Source organism: Rhyacophila brunnea, unplaced genomic scaffold (assembly GCF_057557595.1).
Source record: "Rhyacophila brunnea isolate RB1 unplaced genomic scaffold, BYU_Rbru_1.0 scaffold_9, whole genome shotgun sequence".
Classification (NCBI taxonomy): Eukaryota; Metazoa; Arthropoda; class Insecta; order Trichoptera; family Rhyacophilidae; genus Rhyacophila; species Rhyacophila brunnea.
Genome location: NW_028233361.1, coordinates 2,922,471 through 2,947,523, shown reverse-complemented (window position 1 = coordinate 2,947,523; position 25,053 = coordinate 2,922,471). Strand labels below are relative to the sequence as shown.

At 35.1% G+C, this 25,053-nt stretch overlaps 4 protein-coding genes across 6 annotated transcripts; 2 read left to right on the top strand and 2 right to left on the bottom strand.

Annotated features, from left to right (window-relative positions):
- The first annotated feature begins 1,810 nt into the window (after positions 1–1,810).
- LOC147063170 (ras-related protein Rab-10-like) lies at positions 1,811–16,845 on the top strand. 2 transcript variants are annotated; one of them, XM_085959648.1, is made up of 5 exons: positions 1,811–1,994; positions 4,570–4,769; positions 5,892–5,981; positions 6,876–7,104; positions 16,713–16,845. In XM_085959648.1, the coding sequence occupies exons 1-4, from the start codon at positions 1,868–1,870 to the stop codon at positions 7,071–7,073; spliced, it is 615 nt and encodes a 204-aa protein (XP_085815774.1). In that variant the 5' UTR covers positions 1,811–1,867; the 3' UTR covers positions 7,074–7,104; positions 16,713–16,845. The 2 variants fall into 2 exon arrangements, with proteins under 2 accessions (XP_085815774.1, XP_085815773.1); XM_085959647.1 differs by lacking the exon at positions 16,713–16,845 and having other exon boundaries at positions 6,876–8,341.
- Positions 10,368–13,330, bottom strand: LOC147063171 (uncharacterized). The gene is made up of 2 exons (XM_085959646.1): positions 13,235–13,330; positions 10,368–11,927 (listed from the first exon to the last, which is right to left on the bottom strand). Exons 1-2 carry the CDS (start codon positions 13,302–13,304, stop codon positions 10,828–10,830), a joined length of 1,170 nt encoding a protein of 389 aa, XP_085815772.1. The 5' UTR covers positions 13,305–13,330; the 3' UTR covers positions 10,368–10,827.
- On the top strand, positions 14,556–18,928 carry LOC147063169 (uncharacterized). Of its 2 annotated transcripts, none has more exons than XM_085959643.1 (2): positions 14,556–14,637; positions 16,713–18,928. In XM_085959643.1, the coding sequence occupies exons 1-2, from the start codon at positions 14,577–14,579 to the stop codon at positions 17,900–17,902; spliced, it is 1,251 nt and encodes a 416-aa protein (XP_085815769.1). In that variant the 5' UTR covers positions 14,556–14,576; the 3' UTR covers positions 17,903–18,928. The 2 variants fall into 2 exon arrangements, with proteins under 2 accessions (XP_085815769.1, XP_085815770.1); XM_085959644.1 differs by having other exon boundaries at positions 14,556–15,107; positions 16,713–18,200.
- Positions 17,889–24,544, bottom strand: tilB (touch insensitive larva B). Its single transcript, XM_085959642.1, has 6 exons — positions 24,367–24,544; positions 20,612–20,812; positions 20,264–20,513; positions 19,558–19,782; positions 18,196–18,465; positions 17,889–18,068 (listed from the first exon to the last, which is right to left on the bottom strand). Exons 1-6 carry the CDS (start codon positions 24,542–24,544, stop codon positions 17,903–17,905), a joined length of 1,290 nt encoding a protein of 429 aa, XP_085815768.1. The 3' UTR covers positions 17,889–17,902.
- Between the last annotated feature and the right edge of the window lie 509 nt (positions 24,545–25,053).

Sequence of the window (25,053 nt, the reverse complement as noted above, 5' to 3'; positions counted from 1 at the left end):
GTACAGAACGTAAAACAAACGTGTGAGATTATGGAAATTACAATAACTCATCTTTTTCAAATTTGTGGTTCGGCTGCTTTGTGTATAACTACACTCAATTCTCTTCTGGCGTCCGCAGCACGTAGCCGAGCCAGGTACAACGTCGCCTCTTCACTCTCAGCATGATGAGAGCCTGCTTGTGGCGTTCTCTTATTACACCCACCCAGTTTTACACCCAGTATCCGTCGCAAACATCTGTTTGCGAAGCTCAGTATACGATTGCTCTGAGTCTTGGTAAGGTGCCATGATTCGCTACCGTAAAGCAGCACCGTTAGAATACAAGCGTCGAATAGGCGGCATTTGGTTTTGACTGAGTATCTCGCCCACGATGTGTACTCCAGGTATTTAAAGCTATCGATGCTCTCGATGTTTTACCCCTCGCTAATCAGAGGGAAATCTGGATCAGGACAGGTGCTGTTGCATAAAATGTTGGTTTTCTTCGCGTTGATTTTCAAACCAGCGCTAGAAGAGTTGTCATGCAACCTGTCGATTGTCTCCTGAATGCCCTTGATTGAGTTGTCGAATAGGACAGCGTCATCGGCATATTCCAGGTTGCATATCTTCATCGTGGGGGTAACAGATATGCCTCGGTCAGATGGTATTGACTTCCGTAGTATGAAGTCAAAGAGGATGATGAAGAGAAACAGAGCAAGGACACAATGCTGTCTGACTCCGGTTGTGACCCCGAACCATTCCGTGACAGTGTCACCAATTTTGACACAGCATTCGCTATTCTCGTGCAGGCATTTGATTATGGCAATGATCTTGGGGGGGGATCCCGTATGCTTCCATGGGCGGTGCGGACTGTCGAAAGCCTTCTCATAATCCACAAAGCAGCAGGCCAACGGACTGTTCAGCTCATGGCTCTGCTGGAGGAGACATCGAAGATTGTGGATTTGGTCAGCACACGCTCGTCCAGGTAGAAACCCGGCCTGGTTTTTCCTGGCCTGTATGTGCATTATCGGGTCCCTTATTCTTATCAAGAAGATGATGCATAAGGCATAATGCATCGGTAATTGTCGCAGCTAAGAGGGTCACCTTTTTTGTGAAGTGTGATGATTTCACCGTTCACCCAGTCCCTTGGACAGGGCTCTTCTTCCCACACTTTTGTCATCAAATGAAACATAGGGTACAGGATTGCGCTCACGTACCTACTACTCTTCATTTTCTCTAATACACTTGCTATACTAAAAGTTGAATGTGGCCCATTAGATCTCTCACTCTTAAGTTAAATAATCACTAAAAATAGTCTTTTCTTTTTCTTCGTGAATGAGAATCGTGACCCAAATGATTTGGCCGTCTGACAGACCATGGCTTTACTATATTATTTTGTATCCGCTCGGCATTCAGTGGCATTAAGGACCTTCGTCGATGTGAAACCTATCACACTTTTTATTTGGTCTATCCATCTGAATGGAGCTTCTTCTTGCTCCCGCTGACATCCGACCAGACCCGACATTACGAGGTTTTCCATATCACCATCTCTGCGGACCATTTATACAAAAATTTAGGAGTAAATTCTTAAAGTTTATTATTTTAGATTTATTTACAGGAATTTATCTAATATAATATGATTAACAATAATAATTAATGTTTTATGTAGTAATTTAATATAATTTTATTTTAAAATACAGAATCAAATTTTTATTCGACGAACAATTATAAGTATCCCTTATGGTTTGTTCAATACCATAAATGGCTAATTTTTGCTCAATGCCTTCTTATTCATTATGATTAATTTGAGGTTCGGTTTGTATGACTGGCAACACTCGCCATAACGTCAAATGCGAATGTCTGTAGAGTCCGCGTTCGGTAAGAATAACTTAAAATGGCGAAAAAAACATACGATCTTTTATTTAAATTGTTATTGATCGGAGATTCTGGTGTCGGAAAAACCTGCATTTTATTTAGATTTTCTGATGATGCATTTACCACAACGTTTATCTCTACAATAGGTAAGCAATCGCCCTGTCACGAACAAGGGTGGGTTTCCTTACAATCAATTTTACAATACGAAATACTATTTCACATTGCCCGCGTTGTGAGCGCTTTTATTTACATGCGCAATATTGCGGTCGTCGTAACAGTTTATTTTTGGTCACCGGAGATGCCTCAATTAGTTGTGTCGCATTCTCATGATACATTAAGTATATTGTCCATTGTGTATATTGTATTAAGTTAATTGTTAAGGACTTTGGTCTGACTGCGCGCAATGCTATCGAAAGAAATTAATTATTTTGATTTTTTGCGGCGTATTTGCCAACGCTTCTTTGAACGATGATAATCCATTCGAACACTTCCATTTTTATTTGACAGGCAAAAAAATGCTAAGGTTCTCAAGAAATTCATAATATTATCAATGTATAGCTCAGTTACTAGTTTCCCTTTTGTATTACAAGGATTTTATCAATTGCAAATTAAACATAATCAGTTTACTGAACACTGGAATATTTTATTCGAACATACAGAATTTACGCATGAATTATTGAGCTAGAAGCGATACACTCATTCCTATGGAATTGTTTTCATCCATTTTTTTCATTCCGACCATGTCCGATCCTTATAGGATCATAAGGGCCTCCACAGAGAGGAGGTTTGTATTAACAGATTTTGTTATTACGAGAAATGGATGTCAGCCACTTGCTCAACCTAGTAGGTCCATACTCTTGACACATACACAAATTGAAAAACAATATGTGTACCTATTAGCCAGACCCAGGATTCGAACCTGGGACCCTCGACGCCATAGTCCGACGCGTAAGCCGCGCTGCCATCATGGGTGTTAATGAAAATATAATATTGTATTTTAACTTCGACATAACCTATTGTTGTTACTTACTGAATATATACTTATCTGAATAATAATTTGATAAATAAGTACCATTTTTCACCACATTCATTTTATACAAGGGTATATAGGTAATGTAGGTGCAGGGTTCTCTGAATACTCAAAGTTAATTATCAAGTAATTAATAATTTTCATGATATATTTTATATATCATAAGTAAAATATGAAATAGTGAAAGTAGGTATTCTTCGATACTTTGAATGCATAATGTACTAAATTTAAGTGCCAACCGGCGATTTCTTCGCCATTGTTGAAATTTCCATGAGATTCAAGTGGTTGGCCGGTTGATTCAAATCAAAGAAATCGACTAGTCTGCCTTTATCCTTTCGGTTAACTGTGTACTAAATGCTCACATTTGTCACGGTTTCATTTGATAGCGCTACTTGGCTGTCAGCTGAAAGATCGGTAGTTTGAGGCTGATCGTGCCCTATCATATGTGATTTTTGAATCGGCTATGATGAATTTTTTGTTACACGTAAAAAAGTTTCACTAGAAAATGATTTCACTTTTTGTTGATTACAAATAATGAAAGCGTATCTCTGCCAGCCTTTACGAGTCTGCTGTCTGTTGTCGCACTGCATAAACCCTTTAACAAAAAGAGTTATCACTACTCGCTACTTGCTCGCATATCTGTGACACTATAACAAATGTTATTTTAAAATAAAGTTTTACTTCTTTCTAATCAAAATTACAGGAAATAAATATGCATTTGTTATCTTTTTTTAATACATTTTATTAAATATTAATATATTTACCAATTTGTTACATATTATCTCATGACCCATGTTCACAGTCTCATTAAATAATGTTTTAACACGTTATTCACGTTAATCACCATTCCCTTGTTACTTGCCAAATAACCTCCAGTGTGGATGTGTCTCCACAGGCATTTTACAAGGATCGGTCGCTAGCTATTCATGGATAGCTGGATCCGAATACATATTCTTTGTTGGGATCTCATGATATGATATGACTCGGACGATTCGGTCCTCCGCGGCTCGCTTCCACCCCTCGGCATAAATGCAAATCGGGAAGACGAAAGATCTTATTTGACGAAGTCACTTTGGATACGTTTTTGTTCTTTGAAATTGGTCGCCTTCTCGATGGTGCATTTTATGCCATTTCTGTTCTCCTTTTGATGTCAGCCTCATAACCACCTTTATCGGAGATACTCGACCTGAAATAAACAACCACCTCTATGTCTTTCAACAGTAGATTGGGTTGCTACATGGTGTTCAGTTTTGTCTTGTAAATGTTCATCTTTCAGCCCATCAATTCACTTTTTTTTAAACCCAGTAAAGCAAGTTGCCATCTCTCTGGATGATTTTGGAGTGAGCAATGTGTCATTTGTGTATCTTGAATTGTACGTACAGATATTGAACCCGCAACCCATCGAACCGAACATTTCTGTTTTACATATAATTAAACTGTCTACTATGCAATGGAGTCATAATTAGGTGAGTCATCCTAACGTCGACATCTTTGCATCCCGTCCTCATTCACAAAATTATGTGTAAATAATTTGTCTTTAATACAAATATGTGTTTTATTCATTGAGGTTTGGTAATATAAATATCGTCCATGAAATGACCTAAATTCGTGGTTATTTTAAAATAGTGTATGAATATGTGTAATTATAATTGTTTATCAACAATGCCAATAATATCTCGCTTGTGTTTCAGGCATAGATTTTAAAATTAAAACAATAGAACTACGGGGTAAAAAAATTAAGCTACAAATATGGGACACAGCCGGACAAGAAAGGTTCCATACCATCACGACATCTTACTATCGCGGCGCCATGGGAATTATGCTTGTATACGATATCACCGATGAAAAGAGCTTTGAGAATATAGTTAAATGGCTACGAAATATAGATGAAGTGAGTATTCCTTATGTTTAAGTATAAAATATTATAATCATTGAATTTAATGTTGTGCATTTTTTAAAAGATAAATTTAATCATACTCGTACATAATCTGTAGTCCTTATGAAGTTTCCTACAAGCTTATTTTAGAGTGCGTCCAGAAGAAATTTTTACCATGTCTTTATTTTAAGACAACTATTTTCTTTTTAATAATTCATCAAACGATTACTTTCTGACTGCCTTTCTACAAGGCATGCTCACTTTTCACTCTCTTGAATCTCGTAGGTCACTTCTGCTCTTAAAACATTTTTGCCTGCTATCACGGGGGATGGCGTCCTAAAGAATTAAAATTTATATGCGCCTGTCAATTACCTATGTGGTCGCAGCCATGACCTATTCTGGGTCAGAACTGTTCCCTCGAGGCACCATTAGCGAAAGGATGCAAGACTAGTCAATGCGCTCCCTAAAGACATTGACATTTTCAATGATGTACATTGCACTTTGTTTTTGAAACTCTATTTTATTGTATAAAATTGTTTTTTATTATTATTCTTCTCTCTTGTGAGAGTATTATTATTGTTACAATGTATGTCTCATGTTGTGAACGCCCTGAATTTTGATTTTCCACAATGTTTTGTTTTCGTAAATAAACAAATAATTAATAGTGGTGAAATATTTTTAAATGAAAGCTATACAGACTAGCGCATCTATTCTATACACAAGACTGCTATCGGGGGTAGTTTTTCATATTTTTGTATTGAGATACTATAATTTTAAGGTAGTTGTAATTATTACAATAAGTGCTATGTTTTAACAGCACCTCTCTTGGCTGTTCTAACTTTTAGAGTGAGTTTTGACTGTTAAGACGGCTAACTTATTGTAACAATTAATTCTAATACCTCAATACAAAAATATGATAAACTACCCGCGATAGCAGTCATGTGTATAGAATAGATGCGCAGAGTTTATTTATTTTATACAATATTTACATGCATCTTTATTGACTGGCTAAAAAATTTTACGATTGGGACAATATAGGTACTGGGAGGTATTAAAAATGTGATCGAGCTTCATATACACTATGCAGTCACTAGATATTATTTATTTTTATTTATTCATTCCATTTATTTTCCTCAGCACGCAAATGAAGATGTTGAAAGGATGATTTTGGGAAACAAATGCGATTTGGAAGACAGAAGAGTCGTTAGCAAAGCTAGGGGAGAAGCTGTAAGTTACAAATTAAATATTACTTCTATTCTATCACTGACATAAATATTATTTGTTTTTTGTGATTAATAAACAAAACAAAGATTAAAAACCAATTATAATATCAAACAACCCTGAAAGATAATATTCTGTTAGGAATTACAGGAAATCAATACGTCAAATTTTTGCTTTTAACGTGATCCGCTGATCCATGTAGTTTGCTGATTGTGTTCAGTAATCCATTACACATTAATGTAGAGTTGCCACCGTTTTTGTATAAAAATAAAACCGTGAATCATGAGTTCGACTGGTCAAAAATGCATATTGTTTTTCGATGTGTATTTGATGGGTTGGGCGAATGGCTGACAACTATTCCTTGCAAAAAACTCTTAACACTGCCTCCATTCTGTGGACGTCCATATGCTTCACCAAGGATTGAACATTGTCATTTACTTTTACCTATTTACAAATATTAAAGTCTTCATCAAAAACCATGAAGTGAGTGAGTATGCGTCAATTTGTAGCGATACAAATTGACGCATACTCCTGATACGATATATCTGTTCTTTAAAATAATATTGTCATTGTGACTGCAACACCGCAAATTATTCAGGAGAGACAAAAAACAGTTACTCTGTGAGTTTTCTTTCACAATATGGAGTTATGTCAGAGCTAACCTGATAAGTAAGTAGGTTTTTCGTCTCTCCATTTTATGGTGTGTATGCGTCTTACAGTAAGTAGTATTGGTTTAATTAAGCAGATAACAAGAAAACTATCAGTCAATTCTAAAATTTTTATACACCATTCAAAGTGTCTCGTCATTAAAAAAAAATCAGCTACACCGACAAAAAATCGCGGTTACACCGACAATATCTCTAGATGTAAATAACATGAACGTTTGATATTGTTTCACAGATCGGAAGGGAGTATGGAATATCCTTTATGGAAACGTCAGCGAAAACAGATATGTTCATAAGTGAAGCATTCTGTCAATTAGCTGAAGCTATATTGGAAAAGACGGCAGGGCGAGAGGCCGGAGACACGCAAGACCGCCTTCTCGTGGAGCGCCGCAGCGAGCGACAGGGCTCCGGGGGCAGAGCCTGCTGTTCTTAAGCCGCTTCCCCCGCCCCTGGCTGTCCGGAAGGTTTCAATATTTATCATTTTCATGTGTTGCTAGTTCGCAAAATAAAAGTAGAAGCTGCCAGAGTTGCCAAGTGTCTCGATGTTTCGATTCTACTCTAATGTCTTTACCGTCGGTAACCGATTTTCTTGTATAATATTGATACCGGGACGACACTTTTCAGGGAGACTGAACTTTACGATGCTACCGACAAAATATCTCATCTACTTTTTGTTGTTATTCCAAATTAAACTACTTATTTATTTTTCTCATTGTACGTTTTTTTGTTTTGAATATCGTTTTGAACATTCACATAATATGTAGCTAGGAGAATTTTGTAAGAAATTTTTGCTATCTCCATTTTCGTCTGCTAAATGTCTTCTCGCTTTGCGAATCCTCCTGTGTCCAATTTTTAACCAGAATGACTTTCTCGACAATTTCTTTACTGCGGCCATAGTGAAAACTGACTCGTTGGGCACGATTCCTAATCGCCTGTGTTTAATTAAGCAATTCGTGCATGGAAGATTCTGTGAAGCGAGTAGACGATAAGACACTACTTTCATAACACAAAACGATTATCGTTCATGTGATAAAAATGTAAATAAGCTTCGTTCATATTATTGCAATATGTATAATCTCCATTCAGGCGGTAGATATAATATTATGTATAGTGCACATCGTCTCAAGAATTGATAGCCATTCTCACTGAACATTTTTTTTCATTGAATATTTAATAATAAAACCGAGGACATGTTTAAAAATATATATATGTAACAGAATCATAGAAATAAACAATCCAAGATATTTATTGGAATTTCAGATTACACACTTAATGTCTACAAGACATTTTATAATATGTATGTATGTAATACTATATTATTTAGTCTGCTTTAATTATCATTTGGGTTTAATTTAGGAAGTAAATGTAATCTATGTCCACTGTCCTTTCCCTTTCCATGATGGTACATACAAAGCATAGTATTTTTTTATTTTTAAAATAGACCGTCATTTTTAAGTTAACTCATTTAACCCTCAGTCGCAGGAGTATTGTTCGATTCTATAATTCGTGCTAACCGAAAGATTAATTAGCAAAATAAAAAATTACTCGCAGTCGTGAGCCCGTGAAATGCTTAGTACTATAAGACTATGTAAATGCAAAAAAATATGCTAAAATACTTAGATATTCATCCACATGTGTGTACGAAAAAGACTAGATAATTGAAATGCTGAGGATTGAACGAGTGCAAGTGTTAATATGATTAAAAAACGAGTTGGTAACAGTTTTCTTAACTCTACAGTCTACATAAATGTTCCTATTTGTGTGTGAAGCTGGTTTGTATGAAAAGTTACAACCATTTTATTCCCAACAAAATTGAAGTACCTATACCAACAGTGGCGTATTTAACTTTAAAGTTGTTTTAATCGACTCGGTTACGTTACCGGTTCACATGTATTTGTCAATCGTCACCACCTCAATTATTTTTTTTATACCGGTTATTACGATCAAATAAGCTAAGCGGTCATAATTTATCTCTCGTCAGCAGAACTGTATATTTATAATTTTTCATTTATCAGTTTGTCCATTTGGCAAATATAAATCATTTTTTTGTTTTTTTACATATATCAGGATCGATCAATAATTTTCATATTGTGTAATATATATATTATAATATGTATACTGTTTGTATAATTCTATATTGTGTAAAATGTTATTTTGTACTCTATGTGTCCCTTTGTAACATTAATATGAATACATATTTATGAAATTATTAATTTTAATGCATTATTTGCTGCAGTCGTTCAATCTTAGATGCTGATCATTTTTATTAGAATAATCATTCTTATATTATAATATAATATAACCTAGTTAAAAACCAGATCGGTGATGTTTGTCTAAAGTAGTTTTCCTACTAGCGGCTGTTCTATGTATTACTCCCTATATTTACTATAACTTATAACTAATACCTACTTCAAAAAAATATCTTGTATCGCCTACTTAAAACGGTAGCTGAATAGCTGAATGGAAATCAAATGATTTTATTTATAAACAATCGGTTGTTATGATTTATCCAGAAGAATATCTACCTACACATAATGTCATGTATCTCATATTAATAAACAGTGAACGTAAAATAATATTTAAAAGTATTTTGTGCACATTCATTACGCATTTTGCACGTGTCATTGCATCAGTATCCGATGCAGTTACGTCAGCGGTGTGTATCTCGCGCCGCACGGACTAAATAAAAATGTTTTCAACATAGTCTAAGCTCTTCTGTTCGCCTGTTAATTATAACTGAGTTATTGTGCCGCGACAGATGTCATCGACAAATATGTCGGCGGTCCCCCGGGACGTCGCAGACTGTTTGAAAAAAAATTCAAACAATTAAGTCCGCCGATGCACGATCACAATAATAGGTTTGTTCGCTTCGGTGACTTTTTTCAGGCAATATCGCAAAGTAAATCTTCTCTTATCGAAGCAATAAAATTTATTCATATTTGCGTTATCGTAGAAAAGGGATGCAAGCTCAAAATTTGTGGTGCGCAATACGGATACACCATCTGAGGAACGGACATGGGTGAAGAATATTTTTGAAACCGTCGTCTTTTCAACAGTACCCGATATGTATTATGAATTTGACAAAAATACTGTAATAGATTGTTTCAGTTCAACTTGTACTATTGGTTATTTGACATTCTGTGTGGTATTGTAAGAATCGTTTTGATCACCGAATACTATTCAAGTCGGTATAAGTATAAGTATCTTTTGCCTGTATAAATTTGGTACCTATGCGGTCTCCTTTCTGGGCTGCGATATGTATTTATATTTTAGCTTAATTTTAATTTTTTTGTCACCCATGAGAGTTTTATTTTTATATCTATAAAAATTATTTCTATAATACATAATGAATAGAGTAACACTATGAAAGTACTAAATGATAATATTCTAGATTAAATGTTTGTACGGAAAATAAAAAAAAACAGAATAAGTTTTTATATCAGTTAGGATCTGTTTTATTGTTAATTTATGTTTGTAATGAAATGTAGAACAGTATCTTATTAACCTTTACACAAAAATGAAACTGAAATGAATAGTCTTTTGTACAATAGGTATGTATTTTTATCAATATAATGCAGTCTGTATTTGCAACCATTCTATCGTACATCTTAAACTTTTTTTACAAAAAATTATTAAAAGACCTACCTAATATAGATCTAATTTCATTGTAAACTCAATTTTATTTGGTATAATTATTTAATGAATGTGAAAATAAATACATAAGTACTAGTTTTTGTGAATATTTTCTTTATTTTAAACATGCTTACATAATAATTGCAGATATATATTCTCATCTGTAGGCATAAACATTTATTTGATATTAATTATTCTCGAATAAATCAATTTTTTTTTCTTTTTGCGGATTTATTTCATAGATAAAAAGTGAGATATGTTACCGTAGACTTATTTGTGATTATCGAAAACGAATCGCCCCAAACGCTTCTCATTGCGGTTGTTAGAATACGATTGTGAACATAATTTAAATTGACGAATAGCTTAGGAAACTTTCTTTCAAACCGTACTGCGCTTCCGGCTTTGATATTTTTTTTACTCGTGAGGTTGCAAGCCTGTCAAAAATGTTATATGTGAAAATATTGTATATTATTTGCTGTTAAATACACCCTTTTGTAATTCACTCTGCGTTTTATTGTTATTTATTCTATCGCATCTTAATAATGAAAGCCTTCTCAATTTGTCAAGAGCGGTTTGGATCCCAACAACGGGAACAACTTGAATTTGTCCAAGCTACAGCAGAAAGTATAACCGTATATGGCTCGGTCGTAGTTGTCGCTCTTCAGCAGATCATGGAGCCAAGTGATCTTCGAACAGTCGCCTTCGCAGAACTTTTGAGTCACCGTTTGCTCTCTGGTGATGAAAGGATTGTTCATCACGACTACGGCGACGGCTTGATTTTTGTGTTCATCATTGATGACCGCCCACACATATTGAGGAACGGGCATCTTGTTCTCTTCCAAATACAGCTTAGTCTCCTTGCTGCCGGCGTTCGGTAACGAAAGAGTTCCGTGACTGCCGGAGAAGACTTCGATATTCGTTTTCCTGCCGTCAGCAAGCGATCTGATGTCATTCAGCAGACGTCGCCAGTTACCCGAAGCGACCTTTTGCCAGAGCGAGACGTAGTTGGTGGGGAACTTTTCGACATCCTGGAGCTGGTGACCGTATAGGTCTTTGGAAACCAATTTGACAGCGACCAACGGTTCGTCTGGAATATCGGTCAACAGGGTTTTCAGAGTTCTCATCGCGGACCTCTGCGCCGTCAGGATTCTGATTCTGTGCTGCACGTCGGTGTTACTTGGCAAATTTATTTTGTGCTGCAGCTTCGTATCGGTCTCCGGATTTTTTGACAAGACCATTTTTGTAAAAACCGGAGTGTCCTTTTCAAAGTCATAGCACACCTCGGCCAATTTAATATTCAAACCCTGCTTGCTGTCAAAATATTGGTAGTAAATTCCATGGTAAGGGGTCGCGCATCCGGGAACGGTACTTTTAACTTCCTCGATGACTCTCAAGTCGCAATTTAAGTCTTTAAATTTCTTTACGGTCCCGTCGTGCTTCACTTTCAAGCTGTCATCGACGCACGTGACGGACAAATTGTGCCGCTCCGGATACTTCTTGAACAAGTTTTCGTGGCAATACAGAGAGGCCTCTTCCCCGTGCAGGATCTTAATTTCATCATTGTGCGATGGATATAATACATTTTGGGCGTTATACACGAATGGTCTGAACAACGGTGTCTTTTCTATGTCTGATAGATACAGAATACATGGCTCTGAAACAGAAATGAAAAACCATTAAAATAACATATTTTCGCTCAATATTACGAGAGCTCACCGCGGAGAAACGTCAGATTTTTTTACTCTATACTTGAAAGTATCTAAACGCCACTTTTTGAGCATAGACAACCATGGCAAAACCGCTATTATAAGCGTAGACAATAAGTACGGTCACAGAACAACAAAGCCTGTTGCCTACAACATCGAAATATTTTTAAAGCAATTCCAGAATACCTTTTATTATAATCTTTATTTTTTTTCTTTGGTATAGAAGGAATTATTGTAAAACTTTTGGTGCAAAAAAACCTATTTTGTGAAATTTATGCACATAGCCATTGCTGACTCAAGTAGAAAGCCGATACATTCACAACGACTGGTCCTACTTTTTCCGCCCCTCCCGTTGTCTATGGATGACCTGTCATTGTTCTATAGAGTGCTCATACTGACGCATCTATCGTGTTCACACAGGGAATGGTTTGATTTGGATAGATGAGTTACATGATAAATAATACACTAGCATTGACACACCTTCTACAAATGTAATGCATACATCAATGCTACATATTTTTTGGAAATCGATTTTACCACCGGTTGTTGTGTGAAGGACTAGTCTGACTTTGACAGCTGATGAATAATAGGAATGTACATTATTTATAAATAACACTGATAGTTAATATATTTGATTTTAGAATTTTTTTATAATTCAATTTAAAATGAGAAAGGGCGAATCAATATGTCAAGCAATCTGGGATCTGATTTTGACAACTGAAAAGTGGACCACTCGTCTCCTTGTGGAAAAAGTTATGCTCAGGCTTTATTAATCTAAAGATGGCAGTGACATAGCCCATTATGAAGGCGCAACGAAGATTATTTTATTCTAATGAAAATTATTTTAATTACATTGAAATTATTATTGATCTGTTCAGCCCATACTCTGTTGATAATTTATTTTTGTAATAGGTAATTAATTTTTTCTGATGGTTACTTATTTTAAAAGAGCATGCTGAAGCATAAAATATACATTTAGAAGTCATGTGATATTATATCTCATATATGTATGTATACATTTATAAACAAAGACTTCTGCTGAAACCTTGCATTGTAAATATTTCACCAGCGAAATATATAGATCTGTATTCATTTGAAAGAATTTTGAATGAACTCTAATATGTATACTGATTGCAAGCTCTAAGACTAATTATCTCAGTTTAATAGAACAAAATTAAAAAATACCATGCAAGATGCATTTGTTTAGGAGAGCTACAATATGTATTCAGAGAAAACAAATGTTATTAGATCTTACCGTTACAATAAATTTCCACAAAGGACACGCACAGCACAGCCAATACAAAAAAATTCGACACGAAAGCCATCTCCGTAGAAGACTGCCAATGGGACTAATTCAAAATTCATTTATTTGGCTTATTTAAACGATTAGGTGAGCAGTATCAATGTTATTTTTACAAAGAAATATTTCGTAAATTATAATTGCTTGTTTTCATATTCAACATAATTCTTACGAATCTGAAATCTACTGTCAGTGGTGTTCAATTGAAAAATAATGGGGTTTTTTATTAATAAAATACCCAACCAATCTTTTGTAAAATAACAATTTTTTGCAATAATTTATATCTTTTAAGCATTTAAACATTACCAACCAAAGTTTTATTGTAAAATTCATGAAATAAGTAGTCAATCTTGTATATTTCAATGCGCGGATACACCAACAGTGGCCGAGCCACCAGCGGTAATCACACGCTGCATTACCACATGACAACTGACCGGTTGCAACATACCAAAAACACTGACCTGTTGTACCCCACCTAATTACCTCCTGCCTCACCGCCATACCTGCATATGTTCTCCATACCCAAACAGTAATGCTCAAATGCCTTAAGGAAGTCTTAATCTAGCCTGTCACTGTCTAGCAAGAAGACTGGATTACGGCGTCCTGCATGGCTGCTAAATTCCATCCATAGATGTATATGGCGGAACTTTCAAGAATTAGTCACAAATGTAAACCGGCATTAAGGCGGCTAAAGCCAGATGGTAAAAATTATGTTGAAGCATATATTTTTTTATGCAATCAACAAAAGTGAGTGTCTTCTGCAAATTGTCACTAAATATGCTGTCTACTTGATATTATGCTTCAAATCTACATCTTGTTCAGACAGAACGTGTTGACTCTATAAGGAAGTTATTTTATGACCAATTTTTCATGGATTTGTGACATCGCATTCGTAAAACCTATCTACTTTATTATATGATGAACATCCCTCGCCCGTATTAGTCCGATACATCGAGGCTTTACAATGTCACAAACTACTATGCCACGTAGGTCTCTGACAAAAACAAAACCGTGAACCATATGTCTCATGATGCATTGTACCGTTACCGACCCCTCATCAATAAAATTGGCTATTTACTGCATTATAATTATTAACTTCTGAATTTTTTTGGGGAAATACAAAATAATCTATTCTAAGCATTGATTTGATATACCTACCTACTTGGGAGAAATAACTTATCATAGTTATATTGACATTATGAAAGGTTATCTGGGCAACTTTGATAAAGGGGTTATAGTGCACACAATAATATAATTATTCTTAGTCATTTGAATCAATGCAGAGTGAAACATCAAAATGAAAGTTCCAGGAGTTATTCCTTTATTGTTTTTGTGCTTTGAGCTAATTTTATCTCAAGGTGAGTGACGCAGCATGCATACATACTATAATGTGATAAATAAAATTTTAAAATTCTCGCTAATAAGTGAACTCTGCTTCAAACAAATCATAAATAGGCAGATATTACAGTCTCTTACTCAAAATAATAACTCATTACAATATATTATACAACCTTAGGTATCTCTTATCGTGTCTTTAAAATTGGATCAAGCCAACAAATATTTTTCTTTTAAGACAACTTTACTATTGACAAGAATATTAAACACATCTTATGGTGTATGAAAAAGCGTTTAAATTCCACGGTGTTTACACCGGATACGCTTAAACATTTAAATATAATATATTCTGTCCCGGGTTTGACAAATTCAATTTGTTTTTCAATGGGAATCAAAATCTCTTAAAAATGAAACCTTCATGTGGGGCTGCAAAGATTACCATTGGATTGTGAAGCCAATTAAAAAAAAAAACTGATAATGACAATCAAAATAGGTGAAATAATCTTTTCATTTTAACTTGTATTAATAATTATTAATTTAACTAGCATTCATATTGTATAACTCCATTGTTTTAGTTTTGAAAAAAGTTTTTGTTGATTCTATGATATTATTTGTAATTAAATGAAACACAATTTTATAATACTTATTCCACTTTTTAATTAAATTCTGTAGCGGTTTCGTGCTCTTCAAGGGGACATTATCAACTGATTCTATGATAATTGAGTTATTTATGATGACAACTGTTTTGGGTTACAAACCTCCTATGTGAACAGTTCAAATATAACACAGCAAATATTTGTTTCCAATCTGCACATTATGTCATAATGAAGGGATGTTTTCTTTGAAATACGTCTGCCACATCCATTGGCCACGACAATGTCATAGTCACATATTATTGTCATTTTGTTTCATTTATTTATTTATACAATTCAACATAAATAACTCAAATATCACCAGATCAATTTCCTTACAATCATTATTCTATTTATTTGCATAATATACTTAAATAAAAATTATTATGATACAATAAAATTTTGAAAAAAACATTCAAATTGCTTTGGTGAAAATGTTTGGTTTGTTCATATAACACCCACGGTGGCCGCGTGGCTTAAGCGTTGGACTATCACGCCATGGGTCTCAGGTTCTAATCCTGGGTCTGGCAAGTACACATATTGTTTTTAAATTTGTGTGTGAGTCAGGGTATGGACCTAATAGGTTGAGCAAGTGGCTGACATCCATTTCTCGTAAAAAACAAAATCTGTTAATACAAACCTCTACTCTGTTGAGACCCATATGATCCTATTAGGATCGGACATGGTCGAAAAAAAAAATATATATAAAACTCTTTCCAAAATATAAATTGATTTGACGTTTCGTCTTGTACGTCATCAATATTAGTAGAGTAGATTTTTACACTCTTCATAGACGTGTCCGGAAACTTGTACATATGCAGTTCACCGTATCACACTTGACCGTGAAATGTTGTATCGTAAATATATGGCCGTATATTAAAGACCGTCCAACCTCTTTGGGTTGTATAATACTGACATAAAATTCATGTCTAAATGAAACACGGTTCTTGTCGGTTTACACTTTACAGGAAATTTGCAGACAAATTTTGAAAATATACTGGATTATTTGTTAGGTTTGGTTTTCATTCTTAAATTCATGAATTTTGCCAAAATCAGCCATGGAAATTGAATTAATACCCTTGCATTGTTTTTAAATGAGCAAGCGCGCCAACATTCGAGCCAAAACGGAGAATGACAAAATTACCATGTGCCCACCGAGTGCCTTGTATAAGCTTGGTCTTGTACACTGTAGCCGTGTCTATCAAAAAGGAATGCACATGTATGTCAGCACTGTAAACTCTGCCTTAAACACGGCAGGCGTATTTATAAAGCGAAATCCACTTTCATAAGACTCATGTCTGCAACTTAAATTTCAATGATTGCCATGTATTTATATGCATACACACGTGATTGATTTATTTTTGATCTTAATTAGATTTTGAATATTTATACCTATGTATAGTTATAAGATAAAGAAATGGCTATAATAATTCTGTGATCTAATTTTGATGGTACTTCTTTTACAGCACCATGCATCATAGATATCGACTGCGAAGACTGCCATCCGGACAATCTTCCGTCAGTTGTATCACACATCGCGTACAATAACATACTGACGATACCGCACAACGATTTAGTTTTCTTTCACTGTCACCAAGCAAAATTCACAATGTACCCGGAAAATAATTTAATCAACTCCACATGTTTGAATGGGATGTATCGAGTGGCCGGAGAGACTTCTCTGAAATATCTGAGCGATTTTGGTTGCAAGGGCGACTTTCTCGAAGATATCTCTCACCAAGTGGACTATTGCGAGAATCCATATCAAGGACGGTCTTATCAGTATCACGATTACACGGCATCCACTGTGCTGCATTTGGTGGAAGTATGTTACGATGTCGACGTTGGGCGCACATTATTTACCCACATGTCATTCTATAACAGAAACAATATCATAAAAAATGCCCACGTCGACAATCAAAACAAGTTGAGCATGATGGGAAATTTCAACATGATGTTCGACAACTCAAATAAAATCGAATCGGAGAAGGTCTACGGAAACTACTACACGATGGATGCAAACATCAGAAACAAAATGCGAATGAACAAGTTTCATTTTGATGAGCAGGTCTTGATCCCGATCAAATTGCTGCCGGCGGAATTTTTCGACAACCAGAACGGGAGGATCACGAAAATCGTGTCCAACAAAGTGGCCATGTGGAAGAGTGTGGCCAACGGCAATTTTAAAAATCTCCAACAAGATATCGTGGCCGCTTTCAAAGAGAGCAGCAAAACTTCAAATGATTCCGTGGACGTCTATGTCGGAACGTACGGAACCCTGTCCATTCAAACCGAAGTCGAACATTTGGAGCTTCATCTGAAGCCGGGGAATAAATTCCCCGTCCCCAAATACGTGTGGACGGTTATCTACAATAAAAATCAACGCCAGGCTCTTTCAGTGGTGATTGTGAATAATCCATTTATTTCCATCAGCGAAATCAAAAATGCCGTCTTCTGTCCGAGCTTCTGCAGCTCTATTTCGTGGCTAAATAAGCTGAAAGCGAGTAACAACTACGAACGTCCGGCATACGGTCTCGTGTTCTGCTGTGACATTCAAACCTTCTCGAGAGTGGTGAGAGAAGCCCCCAATATACAGTCGCAAGTGTACACGGGAGACCGTGGTCGCCTCAAAGATGCTTTACCTTCAAGTCATTAACTAAATCAGCGGGGGGACATCAGAATCATCGACGAATTCTGGAGACGGTCTCTTTTCTTTCGGAAAGACGTCTATTCGTCGGAGTGACGCTGCTTTGTTAACTTCTGATATTATTTTTGTGAAATCCAAGGCTTCACAAGAAGATCCAATTTCCAGAAACTCTCTCCTGTCAAAACAACAAACATTTCCATATTAGCAATACTTAGACATAATTTATTTAATACGCAACAACTATAAAAACAATTATAACGATGTTTTAATGTGTTTCATTTCTTATGAATTATATCTCATACCGTCCATCCTTATTTTTTTCTGGTTCCTTTAAATTTGCTGTTTTTGTTATGTTGTCAGTTTGTTTTCCGTGAATGGTATTATCGATAACGATTCCATTCCGTAATTTAGGCATAGTAATAACAAGATGACCCGTTATTTGCGACCTCTTTGCTGTCGACTCGCTAGTTTTGACCTCTTCGGGAAGGCAAATTTGAAATATTTTTGATTTGATTGTGACCCTCACATACAAAGGTTGCACGTCGATGTCAAGCAGGCTCGTATCTAAATACCTAGAGAATATTGTGGATTTATTCATGCTACTAATAATAAATCAAATTTCATTACTTTGTGGTAATTCTTGATAATTTATAAAATTCATCTCTCACTCGGAATTGACGACATACAATCAAACTGATCCAGAATTCCGCAGCACTTATTCCAAAGTGATCACAATCCTCAACCGTGAGAGTTAGAGCACAATGATTAAGAAGAATACTAAGTGATTTATAAAACTATCATGAATTACGAGCAAATAAACGTTGAATTTCTTAAATTGTCTAAACTTGTTAAGCGAAGACTCGATGGTTTGATATGTAGCATCTATTTTACACAAAAATAGCAATGTGTTCATAATTCAATATTTGTGGAAAAGGACATTTTTGTGTTTCAAGAGAAAATGGTTGATTTTTCATTAATTTCTTTTTTCCATCTTATTGCATTTTTAAATTAAAACAACATAATGTATGTCCATTCAACAATAAAATAAACAAACTAAAATTGAACATATTATCGACATTTGTTTCCATCTTTTTAATTGATCGCTTTCTATGTCATTTATTTTTAAACATATGTTTTGGATGTCATCATGTCCGACGTGTCTATCGCGATCGACCGGTGGATCTCGGGATGGATTTTGATCAATCCAATAGGAACTTTCATGAAAATGTAAAATGTGTACATTCAGTTGTAACATAATATGATTTGATGGGCATTTTAAAGGATAAGCATTAACCATTCCAGTTTTTTCCGTCTTGTGTGAAAGTTGTTTTCAATTAACGATGAGGAAGCCCGTGTCATCTTGATTTGTATTTTCATCACTCACAACCAGCCGCAGGAGGGAGAGAAAGAGAAGATGTGAATCCTTTTGCTTTAAACTGAGACATAGTTCCCTTTACCGTAGCAAGCGCTTTTCACAGTTAGTAAGAGAATAGTTTGAGTGTCCAAAGGAGGACAAAAACTTGATTTGACGAGATATGAATGATATTTAGTATTTTTTTGTGATGATGAAAAACTAGTGTAAAAAATTTAAGATAATGTGGACTAATCCTTTTTGGGAAATAAACACTTCAATTTAATGCAAGATAGGTTAAATAGGTACGTACTTGTAAACAGATATATCCAAGGAATATTCAGTCGGATTGTCATCACTGAAAATGAAAGGTATATGTGGCTGGTTAACATTGTAGGCTCTTCCGTCCGCTGCGAACATTGCCCGTTCCCGCTTCTCAGGCTTCTCAGCCGGCTTATGAACATTTTTTTTAAGCTGAGTTTGACGGTCCATTTCGATCCTTGTTTCTGGGCAATGTTCACTTTTTTCACTCCAAAATCTACAAAAGCAATCAACAATGCTGACATACCTATTGTCACAGATGTACAATAGTATATAAAATACTTTTTATTCAGCTTTTACAGATATTTGCAAAGTTGAGTTCCAGCCATGTATTCATCTCTCGGTAGGTCTGCCAGAAAGATGAAGGCCAACGCGTCTTCCATTCATCAAGACGTGCGGGATCCTAGTTTCGTCTGTCCTTTCCATTATGTACATTCCAGATTTTTCTTTGTTTCTATTTAACGACATTCTCGAGTTCACAAAATTTCTTGGACATTTTTTATGGACCCCTAAAGGTTTTTCCTGGGATGCGTCTAAGTGTCTTTATTTCTAGGCTTTGCAACATACATTTTATCTTCAGCCTCGATCCCATAATGTTTCATAATTATTTCACTAAATTACAATTCTACAAATTATACAATATAAAATTTTTTAATTGAGACTACCGCTGCCTTTAAAATACATTTTTACTCACTTACCTCTTTGTCCTTTCATCATCGTCGATAGTTTCATCAGCTTTAGTCAATCTATCTTCATTTTCTTTTGCCAAACGTATTTTTTGGTTTGCACGTTTAATAGCATTTTCACATTGCTGTGTCAAAATGCGTTTCTCGATCTGATCAAATTTTTGAAATGCCGTTATTCTTTCGGATCTTTTGATCTTATTGCTGTCTAAAACTTCCAGTTGTGGCAGGATACATAACGTATATTCTCTGTAGCCTTCGTAATCTGTAAAAAAGGTTGACGTTCAAGACTCCGCTGATGTGCTTTCTTTGAAGAATATAATTTTAGGACATGAATATAATAAGCTAATAAAGCATTCCTACCTGTACAAGGATTCCCATTCATGTAAAGTTGCCTCAGGTTCTGATTATACTTTAGGCTCTCTAAACTTGTCAGTTCTCCTATAAAGTTCAACGTGAGATCCAACTTTTGAAGGGATTCGCAGCGTTCTAAATTCTCTACCTTCTCGATATTGTTTATAGCCAAATTGAGATACTCGAGACTCTTTAGTTTATTCAAATTTTCTAGAATCAAAAGTATTCTTTTATAATATTTTTTTCAACGAATTCTCAAAATATAATATGGTAAAAAACAATCAATGCGACTTGTAGTTATTTATATTACATTAAGTAATATTGCACCTAAGTCAGCCTAGTTGGTAGAGTAGCCGTTTTTGTACAGTGGAACCCTGATCTACCGTTCTCGCATAAATCGTTTTCCCGCACGGATCGTTCCCGGAATCGCCGAAATTCCCGGATCGGAAGTCCCGCCAAACACCCATAAGAACAATGTTAAATAATCCCGCATTAACCGTTCCCCGATTTATCGTTTTCCTCGATCTATCGTCTAAATATTATGGTCCCGTCACAAATATTATCCCGATTGACCGTTTTTGTTGAAATTATTTTTCATTTCGCTCGTAGAATTATTTATGATACATACTATTACAGACCTTTCAGTCGCGTCGCTTTGTTTGCACAGGTCGGTCAACGCTCAGGCTTGCCTCGCATCTCGTATCATGAATTTTTATAAGCTGCAACTAAAATGCCCCCCCATGAAGAAAACTAAAACACTAGCTGAGAAACTGAAAATAATTCAAGACGTCGAAAAAATCCGGGGAAAAACGAGTTTTTTAAAAAAAAAAATTGTTATCCCGCATTTATCGTTTTTTTTTCTAGGGTCCTGATACACCCCTGTTACAGGCGGGCTTCTCCCGGTGTAAAATAATCGTTTAGTAGTCATAACGTCGCTATAGGATTTGTTTCCCGAATATCCATTTATGTCGAAATCGACATTTTAATGCAGTTCAATTTCTTTTATCGAACTCTACCAAAATCATTTATAAAAACAATATATTTTTATCTAGGAACAGAGATATTTTTTTAAAAAACCCGAATACGCCATGTTAAGTTACAATTACTCCGTGGTGTTCTCCCGAATGTCCAACTATTCGTACCTGAATATCCAAGTTAATTTCGGTCGAAATATATCTCTCGCTGAGTGTTTATTTCCCGAATATGACTTTAGCCAATCAAACCGCGCTCACGCCGTGCATCTCGCTCCCACATTCACGCTGTCTAGCTCTAAAACAATCACGCCCACTTTTATATTTTTCGGCCGTCCGGAGACTCTCAAATTTCGTCTTATTGATATTGTTTTTAACATTACTATTGTTTTAATAGTGAATTCATCAAATTTGAAGAGATCATTTATAGCTGATACATCACCAGTTCGCCCTGAACTTAGAGTAGAGTTGTGGAAGTGAGTATTTTAACCTAAATAACTGCATTTTGTTTTGATAAATGACACAAAATCCCAACGGTTATATGAATTCTACAGTATGACCGGCAACTACTATGACGTAAAAAATAATTATTATTTCAAATTATTATTAATCAAACATTGTTTGTCTTTATTTTACTTTTAATCTAGGTATTTCTATGAAAATAAAGGCGATGCTATTATTTATTTTTGAATGCGCTGATAGTTAATTTAATTTAATATGTATGTTAGTAACTATTTATTTGGTGGATATTATATACTTAGGATATTGGTACCTACCTAATATTAGCAGCCAATGGTAATTAATTTATACATGCTATTATTTTGTGTTGTTATTCCTTACAATAGTAAATATATAATATTTATTTGGTGGTTTGTAATAAGTTTAATTGCCAATTATAGAAATATATAGATATAATAATGTACAGATATATATAAATAGTTTTTTTTTTTTTTTGGAAAAAGTATTAATATAAAATTGTTAGCAAGTACGAGTAAGTACCATCATAAAATATTGGAGAAATGACCGTGACGTCGGTTAGTAATTGAAATAGTAGATACCTTATAATATAATTATTTTCTCAGAAGTGATTTAAAAAAATTATGTAAGTATGTTCAATTATTAGAATGGTACATTCTTAAATCTTGTGAATTATTCGTTCAATAAAAAAATAGTTAATTACTTAAAAACCATTTTATTACTTAATCCGAAAAAAACCTAAAAAGTGATTGCCGCATGTTATTATTGCATAAAACTTGGGAAATTACGATCATTAAGTATTTAAATAGTAGAGGTAATTATTAACAATTATCGTGTAAATAAATATAACATTTGAGGCGCGTACTTTTTGACCACTCAGTAATCTGTGGGCCGTGCAGCAATACGCTACGTTCTTAAATCCCGAACGTCCATGTTTTGTCCCGAATATCCATTATTCTGGGAGAGCGCTAAAAAATTCCCGAATATCCACAGTGTGTACTTGTAAATAAAACGCATTTTCTGTGCATTTAATGATTTATACCAGTATATTATTCTTGGAATCTATTCTTAGATAATGTTGCAATCATACAGTATAGAAAGAATGATTGATACATCTACTGATATTAAAATATACGACAATGAAATTTGTTTTTCGTCTCCTGTAAAATTGACATTTGGTCTATTCGGGAAACAAATCCTATAGCGACGATAAGTCGAAACGTAACCCTGACCTCTAGAAACGGCTTCATAAAACATCTAATCTGATTCCTTGCTCAACTACGTAACTTTTTTTATTCATAAGTAAAGGCCTTCGTCCGGTGTGTGAAAATCATATACTGGGCGGAGGTGTAATTAAGATAAATTAATTTTGATTTAAAAAGTATAAATGATGATGGATGAGAGAGATAATTTTAAGACTAAATATAAGTATTCATATATAATAAATTTTGCCACGCTTGCCGGCAACTTTAAAATCTACAGGCGCCTGCGCCGGGGTGGTCCTCGTGATTCGTCAAATCAAAAGCATCACGCGATAAAATTTGGCCAATCACGAGGGTCCTTTTTGCTGGACGGCGTGGGTACGGGGAATTTGAAAAAGAAAAAGAAAGTTAGTAAGCGTCCTTTGTAAACCGTGTACGGACCTGCGTAGCTAATTGTAAAAACAAAATATGTAATGCACTATAAAGTAACGTTGTCCAACCAAATATTAAAATATATAACGCTAAGACCGCACGAGAAAGACTTAGTGTTTTATTTAATTTTACCAACATATATAAATCTTTTTTTTTATCTTTTTTTGTGAATCCGGGGTTCGATGGACACCTGAGCTAGCCGCTGGAACCCCGGACATCTCAGTCCCTTGAAAATCGTAGAATTGGGGTTTCACTGTATACATAATTATGAAACCATCGGTCGCGGGTATCGTGTTGCGTGTGGTTTTTTTCAATGTGCACTTCATCAACTTTACTACAACACCAAATAGATTGAGCATATGGCTATTCGTAAAATCATAAAAACCTCATAAAAAAGTGAGTTAATAAAACATCCACTCTGTTTAAAAGCGAACATGATAACTTTTTTAAAATAATGTTTTAATTTCGTATGACCATGTGCACACGGTGACCATTTGTGAGTGCGACTAGTAGGTGAGCATGGAGTTGTCCATATATGATGTCACATACTTGCTAATGGAGAAAAGGAGGTCAGATATATGTAACTTGATGGTTTGTAGCGCAGAGGATAGACGGGTAGAAGAAAATGTGATATAATTTATTACATCACTGCTTTAAAATAAAATAACATTTACATAGGTACCTATTTTTGATATGAGATTTGATTGCAGTAAAAGTATTTGTAGTTTCGGGCACCAATCTTGAATGAACTCTATTTTTTCAATGCTCTCTTGATGAAGTGATATTTCCTGTAATGGTGCCAACTGCTTATCATGATGCTCGGCTCGTTTTCGCACAAGTTCCACTGAAACTGTATTCATTTTTGAAATTATTTTGATTACTAGACTATCCTCCACGTAACCTTGCCATTGTACATAGTGAGAAGGATTTGTGTGTATACGCAACCGTATAAATGTATTAATAAAAGCCGGGCACTCGATTGGTTTACACATGTACGCCGTATAATTGAATTAGTAAATTCCAAGCACTCAATTGGTTTATTCACGTTTCTATCTATTCATAATGGCAAGGTTACGTGAAGGAGACTAATAGCGCTCAAATCCACCATAATAATGACAAAATTTTTTCTCGTATGAGAAGATTTTCACGAACCTAGGACCTAGATCAGGGGAGGGGCAAACTGCGGCCCGCCTGGTATTTTTTTGCGGCCCGCCACCATTAATTGTACTTCTTATTATGAATAACTTTTTTATCATTTTTAAAAAAATATTGACAATAGATTAAAATTTGAAGAATTTGTTGTTTCGTAAATGTATTATCTCAGTACGTCTTCCTCGCGTCTCGTCTCACACTATGTAACCACTATTTT

Bases quoted from the DNA above. Each gene is read 5' to 3' on its own strand.
- LOC147063170 (XM_085959648.1), top strand. From the start codon at position 1,868: ATGGCGAAAAAAACATACGATCTTTTATTTAAATTGTTATTGATCGGA. The intron at 1,995-4,569 runs GTAAGCAATCGC...CTTGTGTTTCAG, and splicing joins AACGTTTATCTCTACAATAG to GCATAGATTTTAAAATTAAA. The intron at 4,770-5,891 runs GTGAGTATTCCT...TATTTTCCTCAG, and splicing joins GGCTACGAAATATAGATGAA to CACGCAAATGAAGATGTTGA.
- LOC147063171 (XM_085959646.1), bottom strand. From the start codon at position 13,304: ATGGCTTTCGTGTCGAATTTTTTTGTATTGGCTGTGCTGTGCGTGTCC. The intron at 11,928-13,234 runs GTAAGATCTAAT...TTTCTGTTTCAG, and splicing joins TGTGGAAATTTATTGTAACG to AGCCATGTATTCTGTATCTA.
- LOC147063169 (XM_085959643.1), top strand. From the start codon at position 14,577: ATGAAAGTTCCAGGAGTTATTCCTTTATTGTTTTTGTGCTTTGAGCTA. The intron at 14,638-16,712 runs GTGAGTGACGCA...CTTCTTTTACAG, and splicing joins TGAGCTAATTTTATCTCAAG to CACCATGCATCATAGATATC.
- tilB (XM_085959642.1), bottom strand. From the start codon at position 24,544: ATGAATACAGTTTCAGTGGAACTTGTGCGAAAACGAGCCGAGCATCAT. The intron at 20,813-24,366 runs GTACCTATGTAA...TTTTGATTCTAG, and splicing joins AAATCTCATATCAAAAATAG to AAAATTTGAATAAACTAAAG. The intron at 19,783-20,263 runs GTAAGTGAGTAA...TTGCTTTTGTAG, and splicing joins GATGATGAAAGGACAAAGAG to ATTTTGGAGTGAAAAAAGTG.